We start from the raw sequence: 23,537 nt of genomic DNA, 5'->3' as shown, positions 1-23,537 counted from the left end.
CCTGTTGCCAGCTCAGGTCCTTGTTCAGGCAGAATGATTTTCTCTGGCTCCTTCCTTCCAACAAAACATCCTGCAAAGTTTCCAGTGGCTCCTCCATGAAAACTGCCCATTGGTGGGGTCTCCTCAGGCAGGAAAGCATTCCCTTTCTCTGTAGAGGCATTCTCTGGCTGTTCATTCAGGGGGCTTGACTCAGAAGGACTGCAGATGCAACTGATTCCCCCTTCAGAAATCAGTGCTCCTGAGGCCTTGACTTCTTCTATGACAGCATCCACTATGCGACTTGCAGCCTCCTCTAGCAAGTCTGCCCTCTTCGGCAGATCCACAATTTTGGCTGACACAGTACAAGGCAGAGAAGGTACATTTCTTTCCCTGCTTGGGCCAGAGGCTTGTCCAAGGTCCTTCATGCCAGATGGAACCCTTCCGTCACTAGTAGAGAGCCCTGTGCCTGTGGGGGGTCCCTTGGCAATAGGCTGCAGTAAGACATGGTGTGCTACATCACCTATTTGTACCTCCTTGGAGTTATCCATGACACAGCTGAGATCTGTTCCCTCCAGCTTCCCTTTCTCCCAATCAAGAGGTAGCATCTCTGGGATTGTAGTTTCCTGTAAATCATTTACACATCTGTCCTGTGAAGCTCCTGGCAAACCCAGTATTCTATCATTCTCCTGGGTCAGCAAAACTTTTGGATCCAGGATACCTTGGTAGTTGTGTGATATATCCTTTCTTCCTGCCCCACCAGAACCCTGTAGAGCATTAACCATCGCATCATCCAAAGTCACATTTTCACACACCTCATCAACAGCAGTTTCCCCTCGGGATTGAGTGTTCTTCACTCCAGCATTCAGAGCAGTAGACTGAAGGTAATTAACAGCCTCAGACCCACCTGGCACCAGACCTGGTAACAGAGGTGGACTGCTATGCTCTGGGCCCACAGCTTCCTGTAGTGAGTCCCCAGCCAGATTTGTTCCTGGTGGCACTGGGTTCTGTGCAGCCCCACCTTCAGTCAGCAGTGAGACTTGTGGGGCCACTTCCTTGTTATGTTTACTTTCTGCAGAGGGTGTGCCCAGTAAATTATTATGTTGAAGTGCGTTGCACTGAGCACAGGCAGCTGAACAAGGCTCTTCATGGAATTCTGGTGTCTCTGGTCTAGGAGGTGGTGTTCTCTGGTCTTCCTGCAATGTTCCTGAAGAAAGAGTGCTTTCAGTGACAGAGGAACAAGTCACTGCTTTATTGTTGTCATCTTGTCCCTGAGCTGCAGAGCTTTCTGGAATCACCAGATTTTTTCCTTCTCCAATTAAAACTGAATCAGAGTCCAAAGTGGTCTTATCCACACTTAGTAGGGAGGAGTCAGTGCCCAATCCCTCAGTATTCAGAACTTTTGGTACCACTGAGGGGCAGGGACCCTCATGTTCACCACCAAATCCTATGGGGTTCGTATTCCCCATGCTGGACTGAAGATCTGCAGCAGGAAAGGACGTGGATGGGCCTGTTGTACTGTCTTCTAGAGGCTGCTTATTAGGTTCATTCCAGTCTCGACAATCTGTAGCCTTATGTAGCACAGGGGTTGCTGTTCCCTTTCCTCTCTGGAAGGGGACAAGAGAAAGTACATCATCCTTGGTTACTGATTCACTGCCTGACCTGCTTGCCAGAGAGAAAGTGCTGTCTGATGCCACTACTTGATCTGGCACCAGTTCTTTCTCAGCTTTGGGGACAACTGGATACTGAAGTGAAACCACTTCAAACATATTTGTTAAAGGTGTATCTTGGTTCAAATCTACTCCTTGGCTCTCTTTATCTGAAACCTGGAGAGAACAAACATCCGCAGGCTCCTGGGTATCTCTTACAGAGGCAGATATAATTTCATTAGCTTGTAGGTCCTCACAGTGGAGGGTAGTGCATGGATCTTGTGTGTTGGGTTGCTCTGGTATGGTGCCTTCAGGCAGGGTAACTTTGTCATCACAGTATTTTGCAAACAACAAACTACTTAAAGTCAATAGGTTCTGTTGACATGCAGAGTCAGAGCAAAATTTGTCATCTCCAGTTGCAGAACACATGGGTGGCTTGCTGTTTTGATTTTCAACATGAGATGAATTTGTTTCTGATTCTGGGTTTGGTATTAAATCTTTTTCTGGCCTGGGAAGGGTTAAATCAGAGAGTGGCACTGCCTCGCACATGCTTGCTAAGGGAGTCCTAGGTTCTGATTCATCCGTTATCTTGTCTTGTGCAGCAGCTGGAATTACCAGAAGGTTCTGATCCACTGGAGCACCAACACTCTCTTCACAACTTCTACTTGAAATTTCAGTTTCTGCAGTTTTTTCAATGGAGGCTTCTCCATTACTAAATGCAAGTAAAGTCTCAGCAGGCTTATTGCCATCCGGGGAACTGGTGACAGAAACACAGTTTGGAACACTGTCTTTATCTACAGGCTTACTTGTGACTTTTATATCAGAGGTTCCAGCTGTGCTGATATTAGAGTTCTCAAGTCTTTCCTCTGTACTTTCCCCTACTTTAAGCACATTCTTCCGGATGGTGGCATCTGAGTGCAAGGGACTATATTCCATTTTTGCTGCAGTAACTGGGACACTGACATCTATTGTTGAACTGACTGCCAGTTCACCTCCAGAGAAATGCTGGGCTGTGCCTGGCTCCATGACTGTGACTTCCTGCAGGACACTGTCTCTACTGTCTGGAGACTCCTGGTCTACAGCCATTCCACAGGGTTTTGTTTCAGTTTCTTCATTTGTGTTCCCACAGGATGGAAGGCCCTTTCCTCCACAGTCAGGCATGCTCTGCAAGCAGCTGTCTTGATCAGACACAGTTTCTGAGTTCACAATTGGGGCTGGCTCCACCTCTTCCCCTTTTCTCTCCACGCCTTTATTTTTCTCCCTACAGGAACAACCTATGTTCTCTTTCTTGACAACGCTGGACAATTCAGAGGACCTTCCGAACCACCCAGCAGGGTTCTCCTGAAGGCATGCAGTGCAATCTCTATCTTTAAGAGGAGAACGTTGCTGACTGTCCATCAGCTGCCCTGGTGCACAGGAAAGAAAGTGGTCATTTATATCTGAGGCACTGGGGAGATTTGAAGGATCCTGTGCTGTAACCGTTAAGGGTAGAAGATTGTCCACTGGCTTGAGGCTTGTTTTCTAGGAAGAAATAACAAATACTTTTTAAAAAGTATACAAGGGGAAAGATATCACTAACACATATAAGCAAAAATCCTACTGAATCCTCATGCCATTTCAGGCCCTAAGGTCACGTGAAAAGTTCATCAACACAAACAAAAATACATTTTCTTTGCTTCTGATACTACTCTTATACCAGCACATCTACTGGGATATAAAAATGGTTAAGAATATACAAGATGACTATTTCCTTATTTTAGAGAGTAGAAGAAAACTGAACTTCAAAAGCCTTGTTTTTAAAAAGCAAAAGTTATCTTCAAATGAGCAGGTGAGACATATACTTTTTTAGAGTTTTAGAGGACAAAAGCTGCTTCCATCCTGCCTCATATATATAAGTCAAAGCAAATCTAACCAGTTTGGCAAATTCTCTTTAAAGAAGCCAAATGCCCCCTCTACCCTAAATACTTACTGAGGAGTTACACACTGTCTTTTAATCCTGAAAATATATGCTTCACCCAAAAGTAGCTTAACAATTTTAATTATTAGTTCATAATTTCAAAATTAGTGGCATGGTAGATTATCTTTCATTTTTTGATGTAAGCAGTTCCTCTGTCATCCAATACTGAATATTAAATAAATGGGAACATGTAACACTACTAATACCTTAACACTGACTATTTTCAGAGGATTTTATGACCTAAGAATATTATATATTATAACTTTGCTATGAAGACTCTTGGTCTGCTAGTCGCAAAAATAATGCCTGCTCCTAAAGCAGCCTCCGGCACTGCGCTAACCCTAAAAGACCTTAAATGAAATTATTGTCAAGCTGTTTACAAATCAAATCAGCTCTGAACTAAACTGGGTGGAAAAATTATCTAAACTTAGCCTTTCAGATATTATGGCCAAGAGAGATGGACTCATATGACGTTTATATGATCCATAATAAATGCTACCAGGGAGTCTGTAATGTTTTTATGCCTGGCAACAACTTTATCTTGAAGGCTTAAGTGAATTATAAGATCTTTATTTTTTTAGTGATCTTTTTTTACCATATAACCATCAATTTAAATATAGTAATACTATCATCACTCACTGAAATAGTTGTAAAAAAAGCTTTATTTCTGAGTAAATTTGGTTCTTGTTCTTCAGTAACAATCTTAGAAACGGTTTTGCTCATTTAGTTTCATAAAGTTAAACAAAACACAGACACATTTTCTTTTATGGCAGGAAAATTTAGTTGTAGCTGCTGCATATTTCTATATCTGGAATGTATGTGTACCTTTCATTATTTTAAAAATCTGGCAATAAACAACAAAAAATTCTCTTATCTTCCTATTGCTACAACCCAAATGCTAGTTCCGGGACTATAAATGATAACACCAAATACTGCTAATACTGCTTTACAGGGTTCACAATCTTTGGGGAAAACATTTTTATATTCTAACGTTGGCAAAGCCTATGGGGAACAGGAAAGGGAAGCAAATGGCAGAGAAGTCTGAAAATTAGAAACATTTTTCCTTACCATTAGCTGCTGCTGAATGTTCATAAGTTTGAAAATATGTCCAGTGCAACTGTCCCCAAGAGACGGGGGTTCGTGATGTGACTCAGACTCAGAGGTTAGCACATAGATGTCCAACTCTCGATGATGCTTCACAGAACAGTCTCCACAGGGTATTTCATAGGACAAACTGTTCCAGGAATCTGGTTCTCCAGCATTCTCCCTGAAAGTCAACAATCTTGAATTAATATATACATACATATGTATGTAAGTACGTGTGTATGTGTGTCTATGTGTGTATGTTTTGCTTCCTAGGCTTAGACCTCTAAGTCTTATGTAAAATTCGTAACTGAGAGCTCTTGAAAAGGAGGCTCTACAGCAAAAATTTTTAGTCTCTACAGCTCTCCATTTATTCAGGCATATAACTAAATGCTCCGTTCTTCTGACAAGAGGTCACAAAAGGGTTAAAAGAGAACTTCAGGATTCCTCTTTAACAGAGATTCTTTTGACCAAGATCAAGAGAAGTCTGGGATCTTAAAATAGTTAATATTATGTTAACAACCAAATAGTGAGAAGTGTAAGGAGGATGGTCTTAGCCTGGTTTTTAATAGAATCAAGGCTTATTAAGAATTTCTCTTAATAACTGCAGTCAATTATATTGGTAAGGAAAGAACCAGTGCCTCTAACCCATGGAAGCATCCTCCAACTTTTATAATACTATGTGGAGGAAGCATCCTCAAAATTCCCAGTTAATCACACATAGGAAAAATTAATACAATGCCTTATTATTCCATACTTGTCAATATAATTATCAAGTCCTATTTTGATAATTATAGTTCAAAGAATTTCAAGCTAAAACTTTTTTTTAATTACACACACAAAAAACCCTATTCTCTGCTCATACCAGCATAAGCATACCTTATGTACATATAAAGCTGACAAAGTCACCAGTATGAAACAAGGCATTTCTGGGACAGGCCTCAAAACATGAGTTCTCCCTTTCTGTGGTCTCTCTCTACTGAAACTTTCCACTAGTACAAATCATTTCTTATCTAAATGCTACACTACCACCAATTCTGCCCTTATTTCTAGAAGGCAAACCTATCTATGTCCATAATGCCTGCTGAATACAGTATATAACCTCTACTGTTTTTTTCACACTACATGAGGAAATCTTGGAGTATCAGATAAACAGGGATGATGTATAATGGTACAGTACACAATCTCATGTTACTTAGTTACTGTACTTTGGCACAGGTTTCAAGTGTTCAACAGCCTCTTCTGGATTCATTGTATTTTGGTAAACTTCTTAAGCCTCAATTGTTGGTGTCACTGACCTTTCTTGTTAGTTTGATATATGGTAGAACACATAGAGTTAGAGAGTTCTGGGTTCAAATCTCAACACTTTATTTATAGGTGTATCATGTTAGAAAAAATTTAACTTCTTTGAGCCTCACTGTCATAATCGGCAAATACGAGTATTTTAATCCACATATTACTTTGAGAATTAGAGAAAATGTATACGAAGAAGCAAACAGTAGTATGATCATAGAGTATGCTTTCTATCAACTCTTTGCTACTTATTGGAATGTCTTTTTATTGCCCTCTCAACATTAGCATACTTAAAATCCCCTCATATCCTAATTTACTATATCCCACATCTAAGTAATCCACAGACTGGTTTCCAGAGATTTGGAGAGGAAGGTTATGTTTCAGATCATAACACTGACTACAAATTGAAGTGTATTAGCTTGTTAAACTGCCAGAATGCAATATACCAGAAATGGAACAGTTTTTAAAAAGGGAATTTAATGAGTTGCAAGTTACAATTCTAAGACTGTGAAATTGTCCAAACTAAGGTATCAACAAGAGGCAGCCTTCACTCAGGAAGGCTGATGCTGTCCAGAAACCTCTGTAAGCTGGGAAGGCATGTGGCTGGCATCTGTTAGTCCCTTTTTCCTGGACTCCACTGCTTTCAGCCTCTGTTTCCTGTGGTTTCCTCTCTAAGCATCCATGGGCCTTCAGTTCACTCCTCCTGAAGACAACTCTGGGTTCTGCCTTGCTTAGCATCTCAGAGGAAGGCACATGGTATCATCCTTTGGGCTCTACCTGTGTCTAGGCATCTGCTCTCCCTGTCAGCACTTCAGGCATCCCCAAAATCCCTGTTTCTGTCAGCTCTGAAACAACTGTTCTCCAAGAGTCTGCATTTGAGGTTTCTTCAAAATATTTCCCCCTTTAAAGGAAACCAGTAAACTAATCAAGACACACCCTGAATGGCCAGAGTCACACTTCCATTTAACTAAGAAGTGACAGCTACAATTGCACGCACCAAATCTTCCCGGAGATAATCTAATCAGGCAGGTTTCCACCCTGCAATCAGGATTCAGGATTCAAGGACATGGCTTTTCTGGGGTACATAACAGTTTCTAACCGAAACATGAAGAAACTAAAGAACCAAATCATAACAGACGTATCATCCACTGACAAATGTGAGCAAGATCCCTTCAACTCTCTCTCCAGAGTCTACATATTAAACCACACTTGTCTGTCATTTACAGTTCACCTAAGGATAATTGGAATTTTGAAGCTAAAAATATGCCATGGCTGAAAACCTACAACAAACTGGAGAATCACGCAAAGGCTCAGGGTAGTAATTAAGGCTGTACCAAAAGAAAACTATTGCTAATTTCAAAATTCAAGAATGGGTCCCCTACAAAAAGCTTGAAACAAAATAATCTTAATATGTACTATGTCAAATGTTTATGTATTTGTCAAACTGCTCTTCTCCCTCAAATAGAAAAACACCTTTCAGATAGTCATTAAAAAGTTCTAGTGAATGACTTGATTAAGAGATCAATCAGCTATAACAAATTAAGGGGAAAAAACTTCTCTGTAAAAACTCAACTTACAAGATTGGGTTGACATTGCCGTTAATTCAGCTTACTGCATATAGTCCATTTTACAAAAACAATAACAAAAACCTTTGTAAGGAAAACCTGATTTATGTACCATCATTCAGTGTGAATCAGATATAACAAAATTTTCAGGAGACTGTTTGTCAAGGTAGTGCCTCTGCCTCAGATTTAAAAGTTCTCACATTTATGGCCAATTAACAAGTATGCCAAGTCCACTAAATTCAGAAAGAACAGTCTCTTCCACAAATGGTGCTGGGAAAATTGGATATCCATAGGCAAAAGAAGGAAAGAGGAGGTCTATCGCAGTACATATATAAAAATGAACTCAAAACACACCAAAGACCTAAACAGAACTAGGACTATAAAGCTTCTAGAAGAAAATGTAGGTAGGTATGACAGTTTAAAACTATTATGTACCCCAAGAAAAGCCATGCTTTAATCCTGACCCAATCTTGTGGGGTGGCAGCCATTTCTTTTAATCCTGAAGCAATATTGTAGGGTGGAAAGGTTTTGATTAGATTATCTCCACAGCGTAGTGGCATGCCCAGCTGTGTGTGCCTTTCTGATTAGATGGAGATGTGACTCCATCCATTCAAGGTGGGTCTTGATTAGTTTATTGGAGTCCCTTAAAAGGGGAAACATTTTGGAGAAACCTCAGAAACAGAGGCTTGGAAAACAGTTGCTTTAGAGTAACAGAGACATGGATGTTTGGAGTGTCAACAGAGAGAACAGTGCCTAGACAAGAGCAGAGCTCAGCAGACGTCATGTGCCTTCATATGAGATGCTAAGCAAGCCAGAACCCAGAGTTATGTCCTGGAGGGGTTAAGTGAAGGCCCACATATGCTTAGAGTAGAAGTCATTAAATCAGAAGCTGGCAGCAACAGAACTGAGAATAAGGATGAGCAGATACCAGTTACATGCCTTCCCAGCAGACAGAGGTGTCCCAGATGGCATCAGCCTTTGTTGAGTGAAGGTAACCTCTTGCTGGAGCCTTAATTTTGGACATTTTCACTGCCTTAGAACTGTAAAATTGCAACTTAGTAAATTCCCTTTTAAAAAGCCATTCATTTCTAGTATATTACATTGTGGCAGCATTTAAAAAACGAATTCAGAAGGCATCTTTAAGACCTCATGGCGGGCAATGGTTTCTTAGATATTAAAATGCTCAAAACACAGTGAGTAAAGAAAAAATAGATAAATGGGACCTCCTAAAATTAAAAACTTTTGTGCATCCAAGGACTTTGTCAAGAAAGTAAAAAGACAACTTACTCAATGGCAGAAAATATTTGAAAATCACATATCCAATCAGGGTCTAATATCCAGAATATATAAAGAAATCCTACAACTCAAAAATAAAAAGATAAACAAACAATCCAATAAAAAATTGACAACAGACATGAACAGATATTTCTCCAGAGGAAATAGAAATGCCTTAAAAAGTACATGAAAAAAGTACTTAGCATCACTAGCCATTAGGGAAATACAAATCAAAACCACAGTGATGTATCATTTCACACTTACTAGAATGGCCACTATTAAACAGGAAATTACAACTGTTAGGGAAGATGTAGAGAAATAGGAACAGTCATTCATTGCTAATGAGAATGTAAAAGGTGCAGCCACTGTGGAAGATAGTTTGGCAGTTTCTCAGGAAACTAAGTACAGTATTACCACATGATCTAGGAATTCCACTACTAGGTATAAACCCAGAAGAACTGAAATCAGGGACTCAAAACAGATATTTGCACACAGATGCTCATAGTGGCATTGTTCACAATTGCCAAAAGATGGAAGCAACCTAAATGTCAATCAACTGATGAACAGATTAAAAAAAAATGTGGCATATAGATACGATGAAATATTATGCAGCTGTCAAAACAATGAAGTCCTGATGCATGAGACAACACAGATAAACCCTGAGGACATTATGTTGAGTGAAATAAACCAGACACAAAAGGATAAACACTGTATAATTTCACTGTTACGAACTTATTATAATAAGCAAACTCACAGTTAGACTCTAATTCAGGTTACCAGGAAACCCTGGGGTAAAGATTGGGGAGCTGATGCTTAATTTATACAGATTTTCTATTTAGGATGATGATAAATGTTTGAAAATGGATGGTGGTGAATGGAAGCACATTATTTGGAGTGTAATCAAGAGCACTGAACTATACAGGTGAATATGGTTAGAAGAGGAAACTTCAGAATGTATATATCATTAAATAAAAGTTAAAATATTTTTAAAAAGTGATCTAGTCTCTTCCAACAAAACGGAGTATTCTACCAACCTCGAGAAATGGGCTTCTATTGTCATACAATTATCTGCAGGTGCTAAAACTTCAATCTCCGAATTTACTATCCATCCCTATGGATTTTTCCTGTTTCCTAGAACCTCTGTATCCCAAAGACCAGCCAATGAAATTGCTCTCCCACTGATTTTCATGAATATCTGTTACTACTGATATTTTTTCAACATTCATTCATTCATTCATTCACTCACTCACTAAACAAGTATTTATGTGTCAGGCACTATTTCAATGTGCAGGTGATATAAACCCAAATCCCTGACCTGGTGGAGTTTATCTACCTAATGACAGGGACAACAGAAATCAAGATAAAAATTAAAACACTAGTTATTTTGGAAGACAGCAAGTGCTATGGAAAACTTAAACAGGGATAGGAAATGCTATTTTAAATGTGGTGGGTTAGGGAAAAATTGGTTAGTCCTGGTCGTTCCCAGAGATTTCCAGTAATTATGTGATACCTGAGACTCAGAGTTAGAGCTCTGAAGCTATGAAAATCAACACTGCCCACACAGGAACTGTTTAAAAAGTTGAAAAAGGGACCAGACTTTGACTAGATATATGAATGAAGCTGATCTGGATAGGACTGGGGTAGATCAGAATACAGGGTAAAGGATGATTAACCTCTGTATTTTGAAACTTCAACTTCTGTGTGAGACTAAAGGGACAGATGCTCATTTTGTGCAAAATTTGTATTCTGGATAGCACATTATTTAATTTAACTTGTATGGTGAACTTAGTTGAATTGAACACTATAATAAGTACACAGAATCTTGAATAGGGTGTGTGATCTTGTTGGTTTGTCCACGTTAGTGTGATGCCCAATAAATCCCAGAGAAATTTGGGCAGAGACTAGAAAACTATTTGCAAAGTCCCCTGAGGGACTGGAGAGAAAGGAGGAAATACTGAATTTCCCCATTTGGAGAATTCCTGATATTCTTACAAGCAGTGAGGACAACCAAATCAACAGGCTGAGCCTTCAATCTTAGGGCTCACCCCTATGAAGCCTATTTCTGCAAAAGAGAGGCTAAGCCTACTTAAAATTAGGCCTAAAAGTCACCCCCAGAGAACCTCTGGGGCCTCTTTCTTTAAGCCAACTCAGCACGTGAACTCACTGCCCTCCCCTCTATGGGGGGACATGACTCCCAGAGGTGTAAATCTTTCTGGCAACATGGGACAGAACCCCTGGGATTTGCCATCTGGCAACATGGGATTGAGAAAGTCTTCTTGACCAAGAGGGGCCAGAGACAAATGAGACAAAATAAAGTTTCAGCAGCTGAAAGATTTCAAACAGAGTCAAGAGATTATCCTGGAGATTATTCTTATGCATTATATAGATGTCTGTTTTTAGTTTATGGTGCATTCAAGTGGCTAGAGGAAGTACCTGAAACTGCTAAACTGTGTTCCAATAGTCTTGATACCTGAAGACAATTGTATAACCATATAGTTCTTACAGTGTGACTGATTATGAGAACCTTGTGTCTGATACCTCCTTTAATCCAAGTTATGGACAAATGAGTTTAAAAAAAAAAGGGTAATAAATAAATAATAGGAGGGATAAGGAGTAAAATAAATTGGGTAGACTGCAATACTAGTGGTCAATGAGAGGGAGGGGGTAAGGGGTATGGGAAGCATGAGGTTTTTCTCTTTATTTTTCTGGAGTGATGCAAATGCTCTAAAAATGATCATGGTGACAAATACACAAAACTATGTGACGATATCATGAGCAACTCTGAGTACACCACGTATGGACTGTATGTATGTGAAAATCTGTCAAAATATATATATGTTTTTAATTAAAAAAATGGTTAGTAGAAGGCTGTTTGGTAAATTAAAAAACAATTTATAGAATGTTATGTAGCACTAAAAAAAAACTTTGAAATCCACAATGTCGAGTGAAATCAGTAAAGTTAAAAGAGGAAAAATGTAGATAGGTCTTGACAGTAAAATGCACAAATAAAAAAGTGTGAGGATGGTCAGAACATAGGTTTTCTTTACCCCAAGATTTCAATGAATGCTTTTAATAACTTTTTTTTAAAATCACCACCCCAAGCCTCACTGCTGTTCACTAATGCTAATCCATCCCCACGGTTGTTATTTAAACTTTCTATAAACCCCACCATTCAATCTCACTACTTAAATCCCCACTACTTCAATCTCAGATGACCTTTCCCCCTTAATGAGAAGCTCAAGGCCATCTAGTGTTAAGTCAAAATGACCTCTATCCACTGAAAAACTGTCTCTATTCATCTTCTTTAACTTCCAGCAGGGTGCCTTTTCCACCAGTGGTTTGCCTTTGTTTCCTCCTGGCCTCTTCAAGCCCCCGCTTCAGTAGTCATCCCTTGGTTGTCTGCAGTCTTTCCCTAATTTCTGGACTAGCTCTTTTCCCATTCAGCTAGAACTACACTGGAAAACAGCAGAAGCAGACAGATCGGCAGTGGTAGTAAACGAGAATACTGACTGGCAGGGGTAGAAGAAGTGGCTTTAATCCATCCTTCACCCTATAATCCAGAGATTCTCAAACACGGGAATTTTGCCCTAGGATCTGACAATGTGTGCAGACACTTTTGGTTGTTACAACTGAAGGGAGTGGAGTGGAGTGCTACTTAGGAGGTAGAAGGATGCTACCAAGCATCCTGCAATACACAGGATAGCCACCACAGTAAAGAATTATGAGGCCCAAACTGTCAGTAGTGCTGAGGTTGAGAAACCTTGCTGTAAACCCACTGAACCACTTTGTCTTCCTCCTCCCCTTCCCTTTGAAGAGTCACTCACCACTTCTACCTCCTTAACACCCATTTAAACAATTTAAGCCTTTGCAATTTGGTTCCTATTCACTCCCACTGCTACTAAAACTTCTTTCTCGCAGGTTATCACTTTTCTTTGTCCCCAGGATCTTTGAGTTTTGCAAAATTTTAAAATGCTGACCTATACCATTCTTCTGAAGTGTATTCTCACTTGGCCATAAAGAATCACTGTTCACACTGTTTTCTCTTGCTTCTTCTTCTTCCTCTTCCCCATTTTACATCTTAAATATGAACATAAGTTAACTTTTTGAACTCAGTTCCCTTCTTTCATTCATGCACGAGCCCTAGTACACTCACAAATCTCTCTCTGGCTTCAAATTCTGAGTTCCTGCCCCCATATTACCAACTATCTGATGATTCTCTCTACCAGGATGTCCAGAGAAAGCATTCTCAAATTTCAAAACTCAATTTCATATTCCTCTTATCCCCCAAAGCAGCAGCTCCTTCAAACATTTTTCCAAAATGACACCATTGTTATTTCCTATGAACAACATCTTCCTTATTCAGAACATGCTTTTGATTTTATGTTTGTAGTGCTTCTTCCATTCAGCCCCTGATTTCAATTCTTATAGGTATTACTCTAGTTCAGGCCTTCATTATATTACCTGGACTCTGGCAGTTCCTCTTGTTACAAGCCAGCCTACCCTAAAAACTCCACCACACTTTGAATTCACCCCAAGTAACTACTTCAAAGCAACGGGAATCTAATTCCCAGGCTCAAAATTTTTGCTCTGGGGCGGGCCACAGTGGCTCAGTAGGCAGAGTTCTTGCCTGCCATGCCGGAGACCCGGGTTTGATTCCCAGTGCCTGCCCACGCCAAAAAAAAAAAAATTGCTCTGAAAAACGAAAAAGCTTTTCTTTTTTGGTGTTTTCTCCATGTGCACCAGACACTGGATCTATCCCCTAGGCTTTACTCCGTTAATCTTAAGCACTATAAAGCACTTTATATTCATGGACTTACAGCAGAGAGCTACAGAGCTTCATGACCAAGGTCACTCAACTAATAAGCAGAGGCATTACAAAAATCTCTCTCTCTCCACTACATATGCATGTTTTCATATGCCATATACCAACAACTCTTCTGCCTGGTTCTCGAGGTTCTCCACATTATAGCACTGACATTCTTTACTAGCCACAATCGATCAAACTTCCTCTACCCTATTTTGAAGTCAAACTGGAAATATCCATTACCTAATCACACCCAGCCCCAGACTGCCTATCTTCCACAGTCCGTTTCCCTGGTCTCTTTCACCTGGTCTCTTTCAACACTCTTCTTTCTACAGATAAGATACAGATCTATCCTCCCCTCTAGACATACTCGGTCCTTATTACATCATTCTCTTTTGGCTTTTTAAAAAATCTCTCTGGGATATTTAATAGCTACTTATGTACTTGTCTTATCGCCCTCATGAGAATACAAACTCTTTGGGTACAGGATGGTGTCTCATGTGTCTCTATCTATTGCAACTTCCCTAGGGCTTAAGATGTAAAGTCAGCACATAACACTGTATAAAGTGTACAAAGAATTTCCACTGACCACTATTTTCTTTAGCTGAGTAACAAATGAAAACCCAGTGTATGTTTTGGGGCCATAATGTATAAAACTACACATCTCCAAACAACAGAATCACAAAGCAGAGTAAGATATTTACACAGAAGGGAATTGTAAAACTTCAGATCAGCTGAGAGAAACAGAGATCTAGATGCTTATCACACTCACTCTAGTGCATATGTACAATCCATAGAGTGGTAGGCAGCACCTGCACTGTGTTCAATTATTTCTCTTCTGTGCTGTTTTTCTGCTACAGTTGAATTCCATTAAGCAAAAGATCCACATAAGCCAATCTATACTACCAAAATGCTTATCAAGGGTCTGTACATACAAAGTGTGCTCAATACATTTTGTTAAGTGAAATCAATGAGGAAGAGAGAAGAGCAAGAAAGTAGATGGAGATAATCTGGAAGGCTGAAAATTTTATAGGTACATAAGCTCAGAAACAAATAGTTCTACAAGGCTTATAAAAATGAACTATGATCTTCCAATTCCTTTCCCCACCCAACTCACCACAACCTCTCTCAACTTTTTTAGTGTTTTGGTATTTGCCTTCTTATCAACATTACATATTTACAGTGCTATTTTCTTATTTTTTCAATTTTAGATTTTACAAACAGTATTAAAAACTGAGTATTTAACTCAGGTACCTATTCCTTCTCTAAAACACATAGCCTGTTCTTTTCTTTATAATAGGAATAACAGTGATTGCATCAATGTTCAGAGTCTACAGAATGCACCTAGAAATGCTATTCACAGCTGAGCCAAGTAATATACTATGATTACTTGTCTATTCTTGAACAATTAATTATTTTCTCTAGAATTAAGTGAGTCACTTTCTTTTTCTAATTAGTCCTAATCAAAATCTTGTTTTTATGGTCTGGCTTTACAAAGAAATATTCAAAGATCATTCATTCAAACATTTATCAAATATCTATTAAATGGGAAGTAATGTGTTAGATGCCAAGACAAGGATAAATATGATCTCTTACTCCAGTGTTGTCTAAATGTGATGTTATGTCAAACACAAATTACTGTCAGGTAGCCAGAGTTTGGTTTATTGGTATTACTGTCACCTCTAGTGACAAAAAGCAGGAAAAGAAATCTATTAGGAGTTTCTGCATATACATATTTCATCAAAACTATGAAATATAAATCCACCTTCATTTTATGTATCACCAAGAAGGGAAAAACTGTTGCAAATGTGATACAATTCTATGACATCATCAAAATGTATCAAATTTCACATTTGGAAAAAAAATGTAAGTCTTAGAAGAGATAAAACAGAGTATAAGCACAGCCAACCCTCCATCATCTGAAGTATTGCTAGGAGAAATACAAATAGTACAAATTAACAAAGAGCTCTAATATCATCAGCTTTTACAAGATGATCTCCTTAATTTAATGTTCACATTCACCTATGTTCTCAAAGTATGCAACAAATGCACAGCAGATATGTATGAAGAGAAAAAGCTCAGCCGTTTTGGACTGAGCAGTAAGGAACCTAAGGCGATGTGTTAGCCAAATATACTTGAACGAAAACATCTAAGACAGTGGTTTTCAAACCATTAAGTAGCTGAATGACTTCCAATAAAATCATATGGGGAAACAGAGTTGCTCTGGCAAGGGGGAAGGCAAAAAGTCCTGCCCTTTCCCCATCAGCTTTCAGGTGGGTGAGCTGTGAAGCTAATACGTACAATAGGCTTAGGAAATAGAAACTATTTATTTTCTTTCTGAGGTTCTCCAGGGTGGAGAATCCAGTATTTCCCTTAGAATCACAAGTATCTAAACATTCTGTAATTCCAAAAGTACAGAATTCTTTCATGTACGACTGCCACATTTTCTATTTTAAAGTCATTTTCCTTGTTTAGTGTCCTTTGGACCTACAGAACAACTACTCAGCATTCTCTTGATAGAAGTCCTTCCTATGTCTACAGTTTAGTAATCAGGTTGTCCCTAAAGCTTGTATTTCTAGCCACAGAGAGGAATATGCCTGGGTATCTAAAATTTACCTTGGATAAAGTAAACAAAGATTTTATGATAATCAAATCAAGTCTGGCAGGACAGAAAACCCACAAACGTACTCGCAATTCTGGTTGTTTTAGTTGGTGGATTAGGAGGCACCCTGGCCTAAATTGAGGATTTTTTAAGGACTAAAATGAGATTTGTAGATGAAGGAATGTAAATACTGTAGGAAGGTCCATAGAGATCTCTACAGTCTTTTGTTTTTCACTCCAGTGAAGAGACCACCACTTCAAGGAAAGGAAAGGGTATTTTACTGCTTATTGTGGCAACTGTGCAGTGCAGGTATTACTTCATTACTATACATCAGGCAGTCCTGGAGTCTCCTGAAGTTTCTTACCATCACACTCAATCAGATCCCAAAAAAGACTTTAAGTTACAAAAGACTAATATTGCACTTATCTTGAAACTTTCAATCTTCCTATCATAAGGTAATTTACGTATTTCCTAAACATTCTTGGGAGCCTTGAAATTTTATCTAGAGCTTCCTGTATAATTCCAGGAGTAGTCTCTCTCTTCTGTGCTCCCAAAGATTTACTGTACTGCATTCTAATGACCTCTTCACCCATCTGTAACCCCTACTGAGGACAAGGGCCCTTAGCTGTAGGATCCCCACTGCCCTACACAATCTCCTGGCACACTCTAGGTGTGCAAGCATTTGTTTGGATTTCATTATGAACAGAAGAGTAAGATTATTATTCTGTATTCCTGAAGATATTTACAAATGGTTTGAGATTACTAAATCACTCTATGTGAAAGCACAGAAATTCTAAAGAAGTAATTATTTCCTGTGTGTGTATATACAGACACAGAAAAAGCAAATGTGACAACCGTTAGCAACTGGTAAATTTCAATGAAGAGTGCATAGGAGTTCATTGTACTACTCATGTATCTTTCCTGTGTTTAAATTTTTTTTCAAAATGAACAATTAACTATATAAAACAACTTCAGAAAGGAGGCAATTCTGTCACTTCTGTACATAATACTTGCTTAAGGTAGGGCAAAAACTAATATGATCTAAGAGACAGGCACCCTGGTAAATGCTTTTAGATACACTATTTTATTTTTCATATCAGTTCTTCAAGGTAGTGTTATTCATGTTTCAGATTTGAGGACTCTGACTCAGAAATTTTAACTCATTTGCCTGAGGTATATACTACATACAACAGCAGTTCAAAATTAAATCTTACCACTTATAAAAAGGAAGAACTTGGGCAAGATACTAGTGGTAAATTGAATTATATGCTCCAAAAAAAATATGTTACTAACCCATTCCTATGGTTGAACACATTGTGACGGAGGACTTTTTGAAAGACGTTATTTTTAGGTAAGGTGTGACCCTACTGAATGATGCTGGGCCTTAATCCTATTCCTACAGGTTTTATGAAGACAAACGCATGTGAAGGAGAAGCAGCTAGAAGTCAGAGAAACCTCTCAAAGAAAGAGGAGGACATGGTCATGTAACAGGAAAGCCAAGGAACCCAAGGACTGCCAGCTCACCAAACAGCTGCTGACCCCAGGAGGAAGCAAGCCTTCCAGCCTCTAATATGGTGGAATCATAAATTCCACTGAAGCCAACCCACAGAGTGGTATTTGTCACAGCAGCCTGGAAACTAGGTCAATAGTTAAACTTTTTGAAAATGTTTCTCGATCTGTAAAAAAGCAGACAATAATTGTCTATTTACAAAGTTACTAAGAAATTAAAGAAGATAGTAAACGTACTACTTTATAAGGTGTGGCCTGGTACCTGGCACACTAAATGTTAGTGCTTTCTTTACTTAGCACACAACTAATAAGTAATGGAGTAATGGATGTGAATCCAACTTGGAGTTGCTCCAAAGCCTCCCCCCAATACGTAACACTGCACTGCCTTAGGTGGGAAGGACTGGTCTTTATAGACCTACAATAGGAAGGAGACTTTGAGGACACTTCATAAGGTACCCACAGCAAGAACTATCTAGGGTTATTTCAGGGCAGCATTGAGCAAAGAGGCCATCAGGGGGAAAGTACCTTTACAAATCAAAAGAATGTCCCCACCAGGTAGAACAATTCTTAACACAAACATTCTCAGATAAAAAGTTGTGAATTACTCAACAGAACGATGAACAGATCAACCACATCCATTCTTGGGTAAGGCTCTGACAGAATGCAGGACAAACGGTCTACCCCACATTTTCACTGCCTAAATATTTTCAAAATGAATACATTGTACTGAAATGAAGAATAATATTACTTTGACATTTATTCTTTCAATATTTTTCAAATATGACAGAGCCAAATTATCCAGCACATTTTCCACTAAATTCACACCAACCAGCTCCTTCCCATTTTCCCAGGGAAAGACATACTCAACTCACCATACAGGTATATGTGAATATATTGAATTCAAGATTTCCCTAGGGGCTAATAAATGGGTTGTATGATGGAAAAAACATGAGCTCTGAGATCTGAATAGAATCCTATACATACCAGGGTAGGGTCTAAGGTATCTATTTATAGCTTCTATGAGCCATAGTTTTTGTCATCTTTTAAAAACAAAAAAAAGTGAAAAGTGGGAATAATATCAGCTTCTTTATAAAGTGGCATTAAGGATTAAATACACACACACATATATCTACAAATAGTAGGCACTTATTAATATTGGTTTCTATTTTCTCCCACAAGCAAAGGTGTATAACCCACAAACATACCTTCTTATTGCTAATACTTATAACATTTTTTAACAGTGTGTCAGATATTGAGCTGTGTGATTTCTAAGTATCATCTCATTTGTTCTCTTTACTATCTAGCGAAGAAGGATGTTATTACCCCAATTTGCAGAGGAGGAAAATAAAGTTGTACTGACTAATTTTTACAAAAGCTGCTAAGCAATTGTTTCAGTTTGCTAAAGCTGCTGGAATGAAAAATGCCAGAAATGGATTGGCTTCTACAGAGAGAATGTATTAAGTTACAAGTTAAAATTCTAAGGCCACGAAAATGTGCAAATTAAGGCACAAAAAAGAGGACAGCCTCTGGAAGGTATCTGTCAGCTCTTTTTGGTCACGAGTGAGCTCTCTTAAAGGACTCCAGTAAACGGATTAAGACCCTCTTTGAATGGGCAGTGTCATGTCACCATGGAAACAATCCAATAAAGAAGTCCCACCCTAAACAATAGGTCTGCCCCCAAGGATTGGATTAAAAGAACATGGCGGACTTCCTGGAAGATGGCGGCTTAGTAAGACGCGCGGATCTTAGTTTCTTCTCCAGGACAGCTACTACGGGAGTAGAAACGATACAGAAAGCGCCCAAAGCCACAACAGAGATAAAAAAGACAGCGTACCCCATCCTGGAACGGCTGGCTGGCTGAGAGAAGCAGCTCGGGTGAGATCACCGAGGCGGGCGGGCCTCACCGGGCGGGGCGGCAAGCGGCCGGAGTCACTCCCTTCCCCCTTCCCGGGCAGGCTGGGAGAATTGGAGAGGCGGTCCCCTGAAACCGCGGTAGCTGGCGCCCACACCACGCGCAGCCCCCCGGACCAACTGAGAGAACTGGATCGGAAATCCCCAGGCCGTGGAGAACGGTGAAGGGTGGGGGAGGCCCCTTCCAAACCCGTGACTCCCGGGGAACGTGCACTCTCCCGGGCGAGCCGCTGCCGCTGGCGCCCTCCCGCCACGCTTGTCGCCCAGGGCCGACTAGGAAATTCGGACAGGCTCTTTCCCGGGCTGCGGCGGCCAGCAACCCTCCCTGCATTCGGACCCCGGGCCGGCTCAAGCCGCTTTGGCTAGCGAACCTCCTGGACGGCGAGAGTTTTCCAAAGTTTAAGGTCCCACAGCACCTTTTACTGGTGGGACCCGCAGACAAACGTGTGCCACGAGCGCCACCTACTGGGCAGGATAAGAAAAACAGAACCCAGAGATTTCACAGGAAAATCTTCCAAACTTTTGGATCCAATACCCAGGGAAATCTGTCTAAATGCGCAGACGCCAACAGAAGATAACGGATCACGCTCAAATAATTGAAAATATGGCCCAGTCAAAGGAACAAACGAATAGTTCAAATGAGATACAGGAGCTGAGACAACTAATGCTAAATATACGAACAGAAATGGAAAACCTCTTCAAAAACGAAATCGATAAATTGAGGGAGGACATGAAGAAGACAAGGGCTGAACATAAAGAAGAAATAGAAAAACTGAAAAAACAAATCACAGAGCTTATGGAAGAGAAGGATAAAGTAGAAAAGATGGAAAAAACAATGGATACCTACAATGATAGATTCAAAGAGACAGAAGATAGAATTAGTGACTTGGAGGATGGAACATCTGAATTCCAAAAACAAACAGAAACTATAGGGAAAAGAATGGAAAAACTTGAACAGGGGATCAGGGAACTGAATGACAATATGAAGCGCATAAATATACGTGTTGTGGGTGTCCCAGAAGGAGAAGAGAAGGGAAAAGGAGGAGAAAAACTAATGGAAGAAATTTTCACTGAAAATTTCCCAACTCTTATGAAAGACCTAAAATTACAGATCCAAGAAGTGCAGCGCACCCCAAAGAGATTAGACCCAAAAAGGCGTTCTCCAAGTCACATACTAGTTAGAATGTCAGAGGTCAAAGGGAAAGAGAGGATCTTGAAAGCAGCAAGAGAAAAACAATCCATCACATACAAGGGAAACCCAATAAGACTATGTGTAGATTTCTCAGCAGAAACCATGGAGGCTAGAAGACAGTGGGATGATATATTTAAATTACTAAAAGAGAAAAACTGCCAACCAAGACTCCTATATCCAGCAAAATTGTCCTTCAAAAATGAGGGAGAAATTAAAACATTCTCAGACAAAAAGTCACTGAGAGAATTTTTGACCAAGAGACCAGCTCTGCAAGAAATACTAAAGGGAGCACTAGAGTCAGAACCAAAAAGACAGAAGAGAGAGGTATGGAGAAGAGTGCAGAAAGAAGGAAAGTCAGATATGATATATATAATACAAAAGGCAAAATGGCAGAGGAAAATATTATCCAAACAGTAATAACACTAAATGTTAATGGACTGAATTCCCCAATCAAAAGACATAGATTGGCAGAATGGATTAAAAAACAGGATCCTTCTATATGCTGTCTACAGGAAACACATCTTAGACCCAAAGATAAATATAGGTTGAAAGTGAAAGGTTGGGAAAAGATATTTCATGCAAACAACAACCAGAAAAGAGCAGGAGTGGCTATACTAATATCCAACAACTTAGACTTCAAATGTAAAACACTTAAAAGAGACAAAGAAGGAGACTATATACTAATAAAAGGAACAATTAAACAAGAAGACATAACAATCATAAATATTTACGCACCGAACCAGAATGCCCCAAAATACGTGAGGAATACACTGCAAACACTGAAAAGGGAAATAGACACATATACCATAATAGTAGGAGACTTCAATTCACCACTCTCATCAATGGACAGAACATCTACACAGAGGATCAATAAAGAAATAGAGAACCTGAATATTACTATAAATGAATTTGACTTAACAGACATTTATAGGACATTACATCCCACAACAGCAGGATACACTTTTTTTCAAGGGCTCATGGATCATTCTCAAAGATAGACCATATGCTGGGTCACAAAGCAAGTCTTAACAAATTTAAAAATATTGAAATCATACACAACACTTTCTCGGATCATAAAGGAATGAAGTTGGAAATCAATAATAGGCGGAGTGCCAGAAAATTCATAAATACATGGAGGCTCAACAACACACTCTTAAACAACAAGTGGGTCAAAGAAGAAATTGCAAGAGAAATTAGTAAATACCTAGAGGCAAATGAAAATGAAGACACAACATATCAAAACGTATGGGACGCAGCAAAGGCAGTGCTAAGAGGGAAATTTATTGCCCTAAATGCCTTTATCAGAAAAGAAGAAAAGGCAAAAATGCAGGAATTAACTGTCCACTTGGAAGAACTGGAGAAAGAACAGCAAACTAATCCCAAAGCAAGCAAAAGGAAAGAAATAACAAAGATTAGAGCAGAAATAAATGAAATTGAAAACATGAAAACAATAGAGAAAATCAATAAGACCAGAAGTTGGTTCTATGAGAAAATCAACAAGATTGATGGGCCCTTAGCAAGATTGACAAAAAGAAGAAGAGAGAGGATGCAAATAAATAAGATTAGAAATGAAAGAGGAGACATAACTACTGACCTCACAGAAATAAAGGAGGTAATAACAGGATACTATGAACAACTTTACACTAATAAATACAACAATTTAGAAGAAATGGACAGGTTCCTGGAAAGACATGAACAACCAACTTTGACTCAAGAAGAAATAGACGACCTCAACAAACCAATCACAAGTAAAGAGATTGAATTAGTTATTCAAAAGCTCCCTAAAAAGAAAAGTCCAGGACCAGACGGCTTCACATGTGAATTCTATCAAACATTCCAGAAAGAATTAGTACCTACTCTCCGCAAACTCTTCAACATAATCGAAGTGGAGGGATAACTGCCTAATTCATTCTATGAAGCCAACATCACCCTCATACCAAAACCAGGCAAAGATATTACAAAAAAAGAAAACTACAGACCAATCTCTCTAATGAATACAGATGCAAAAATCCTCAATAAAATTCTAGCAAATCGTATCCAACAACACATTAAAAGAATTATACATCATGACCAAGTAGGATTCATCCCAGGTATGCAAGGATGGTTCAACATAAGAAAATCAATTAATGTAATACACCATATCAACAAATCACAGCAGAAAAATCACATGATCATCTCAATTGATGCAGAGAAGGCATTTGACAAGATTCAACATCCTTTCCTGCTGAAAACACTTCAAAAGATAGGAATACAAGGGAACTTCCTTAAAATGATAGAGGGAATATATGAAAAACCCACAGCTAATATCATCCTCAATGGGGAAAAATTGAAAACTTTCCCCCTAAGATCAGGAACAAGACAAGGATGTCCACTATCACCACTATTATTCAACATTGTGTTGGAAGTTCTAGCCAGAGCAATTAGGCAAGAAAAAGAAATACAAGGCATCAAAACTGGAAAGGAAGAAGTAAAACTATCACTGTTTGCAGACGATATGATACTATATGTAGAAAACCCAGAAAAATCCACAACAAAATTACTAGAGCTAAAATGAGTACAGCAAAGTAGCAGGCTACAAGATCAACATTCAAAAATCTGTAGCTTTTCTATACACTAGTAATGAACAAGCTGAGGCGGAAATCAAGAAACGAATCCCATTTACAATCGCAACTAAAAGAATAAAATACCTAGGAATAAATTTAACCAAAGAGACAAAAAACC

The 23,537-nt window shown here is 39.1% G+C and overlaps 1 protein-coding gene across 11 annotated transcripts in view; it reads right to left on the bottom strand.

Annotated features, from left to right (window-relative positions):
- AKAP13 (A-kinase anchoring protein 13) overlaps positions 1–23,537 on the bottom strand; it is a 387,549-nt gene that overhangs the window by 162,214 nt on the left and 201,798 nt on the right. For all 11 annotated transcript variants that reach the window (XM_077124122.1, XM_077124126.1, XM_077124125.1 and 8 more), the window contains 2 exons: positions 4,651–4,849; positions 2–3,146 (listed from right to left, as the gene is read on the bottom strand). In XM_077124122.1, the coding sequence (XP_076980237.1) occupies positions 2–3,146; positions 4,651–4,849 (3,344 nt within the window). The remainder of the gene's footprint in view (position 1; positions 3,147–4,650; positions 4,850–23,537) is intronic.

This window comes from Tamandua tetradactyla, chromosome 12 (genome assembly GCF_023851605.1).
Source record: "Tamandua tetradactyla isolate mTamTet1 chromosome 12, mTamTet1.pri, whole genome shotgun sequence".
Lineage (NCBI taxonomy): Eukaryota > Metazoa > Chordata > Mammalia > Pilosa > Myrmecophagidae > Tamandua > Tamandua tetradactyla.
This window is presented reverse-complemented; position numbering and strand designations above follow the sequence as displayed.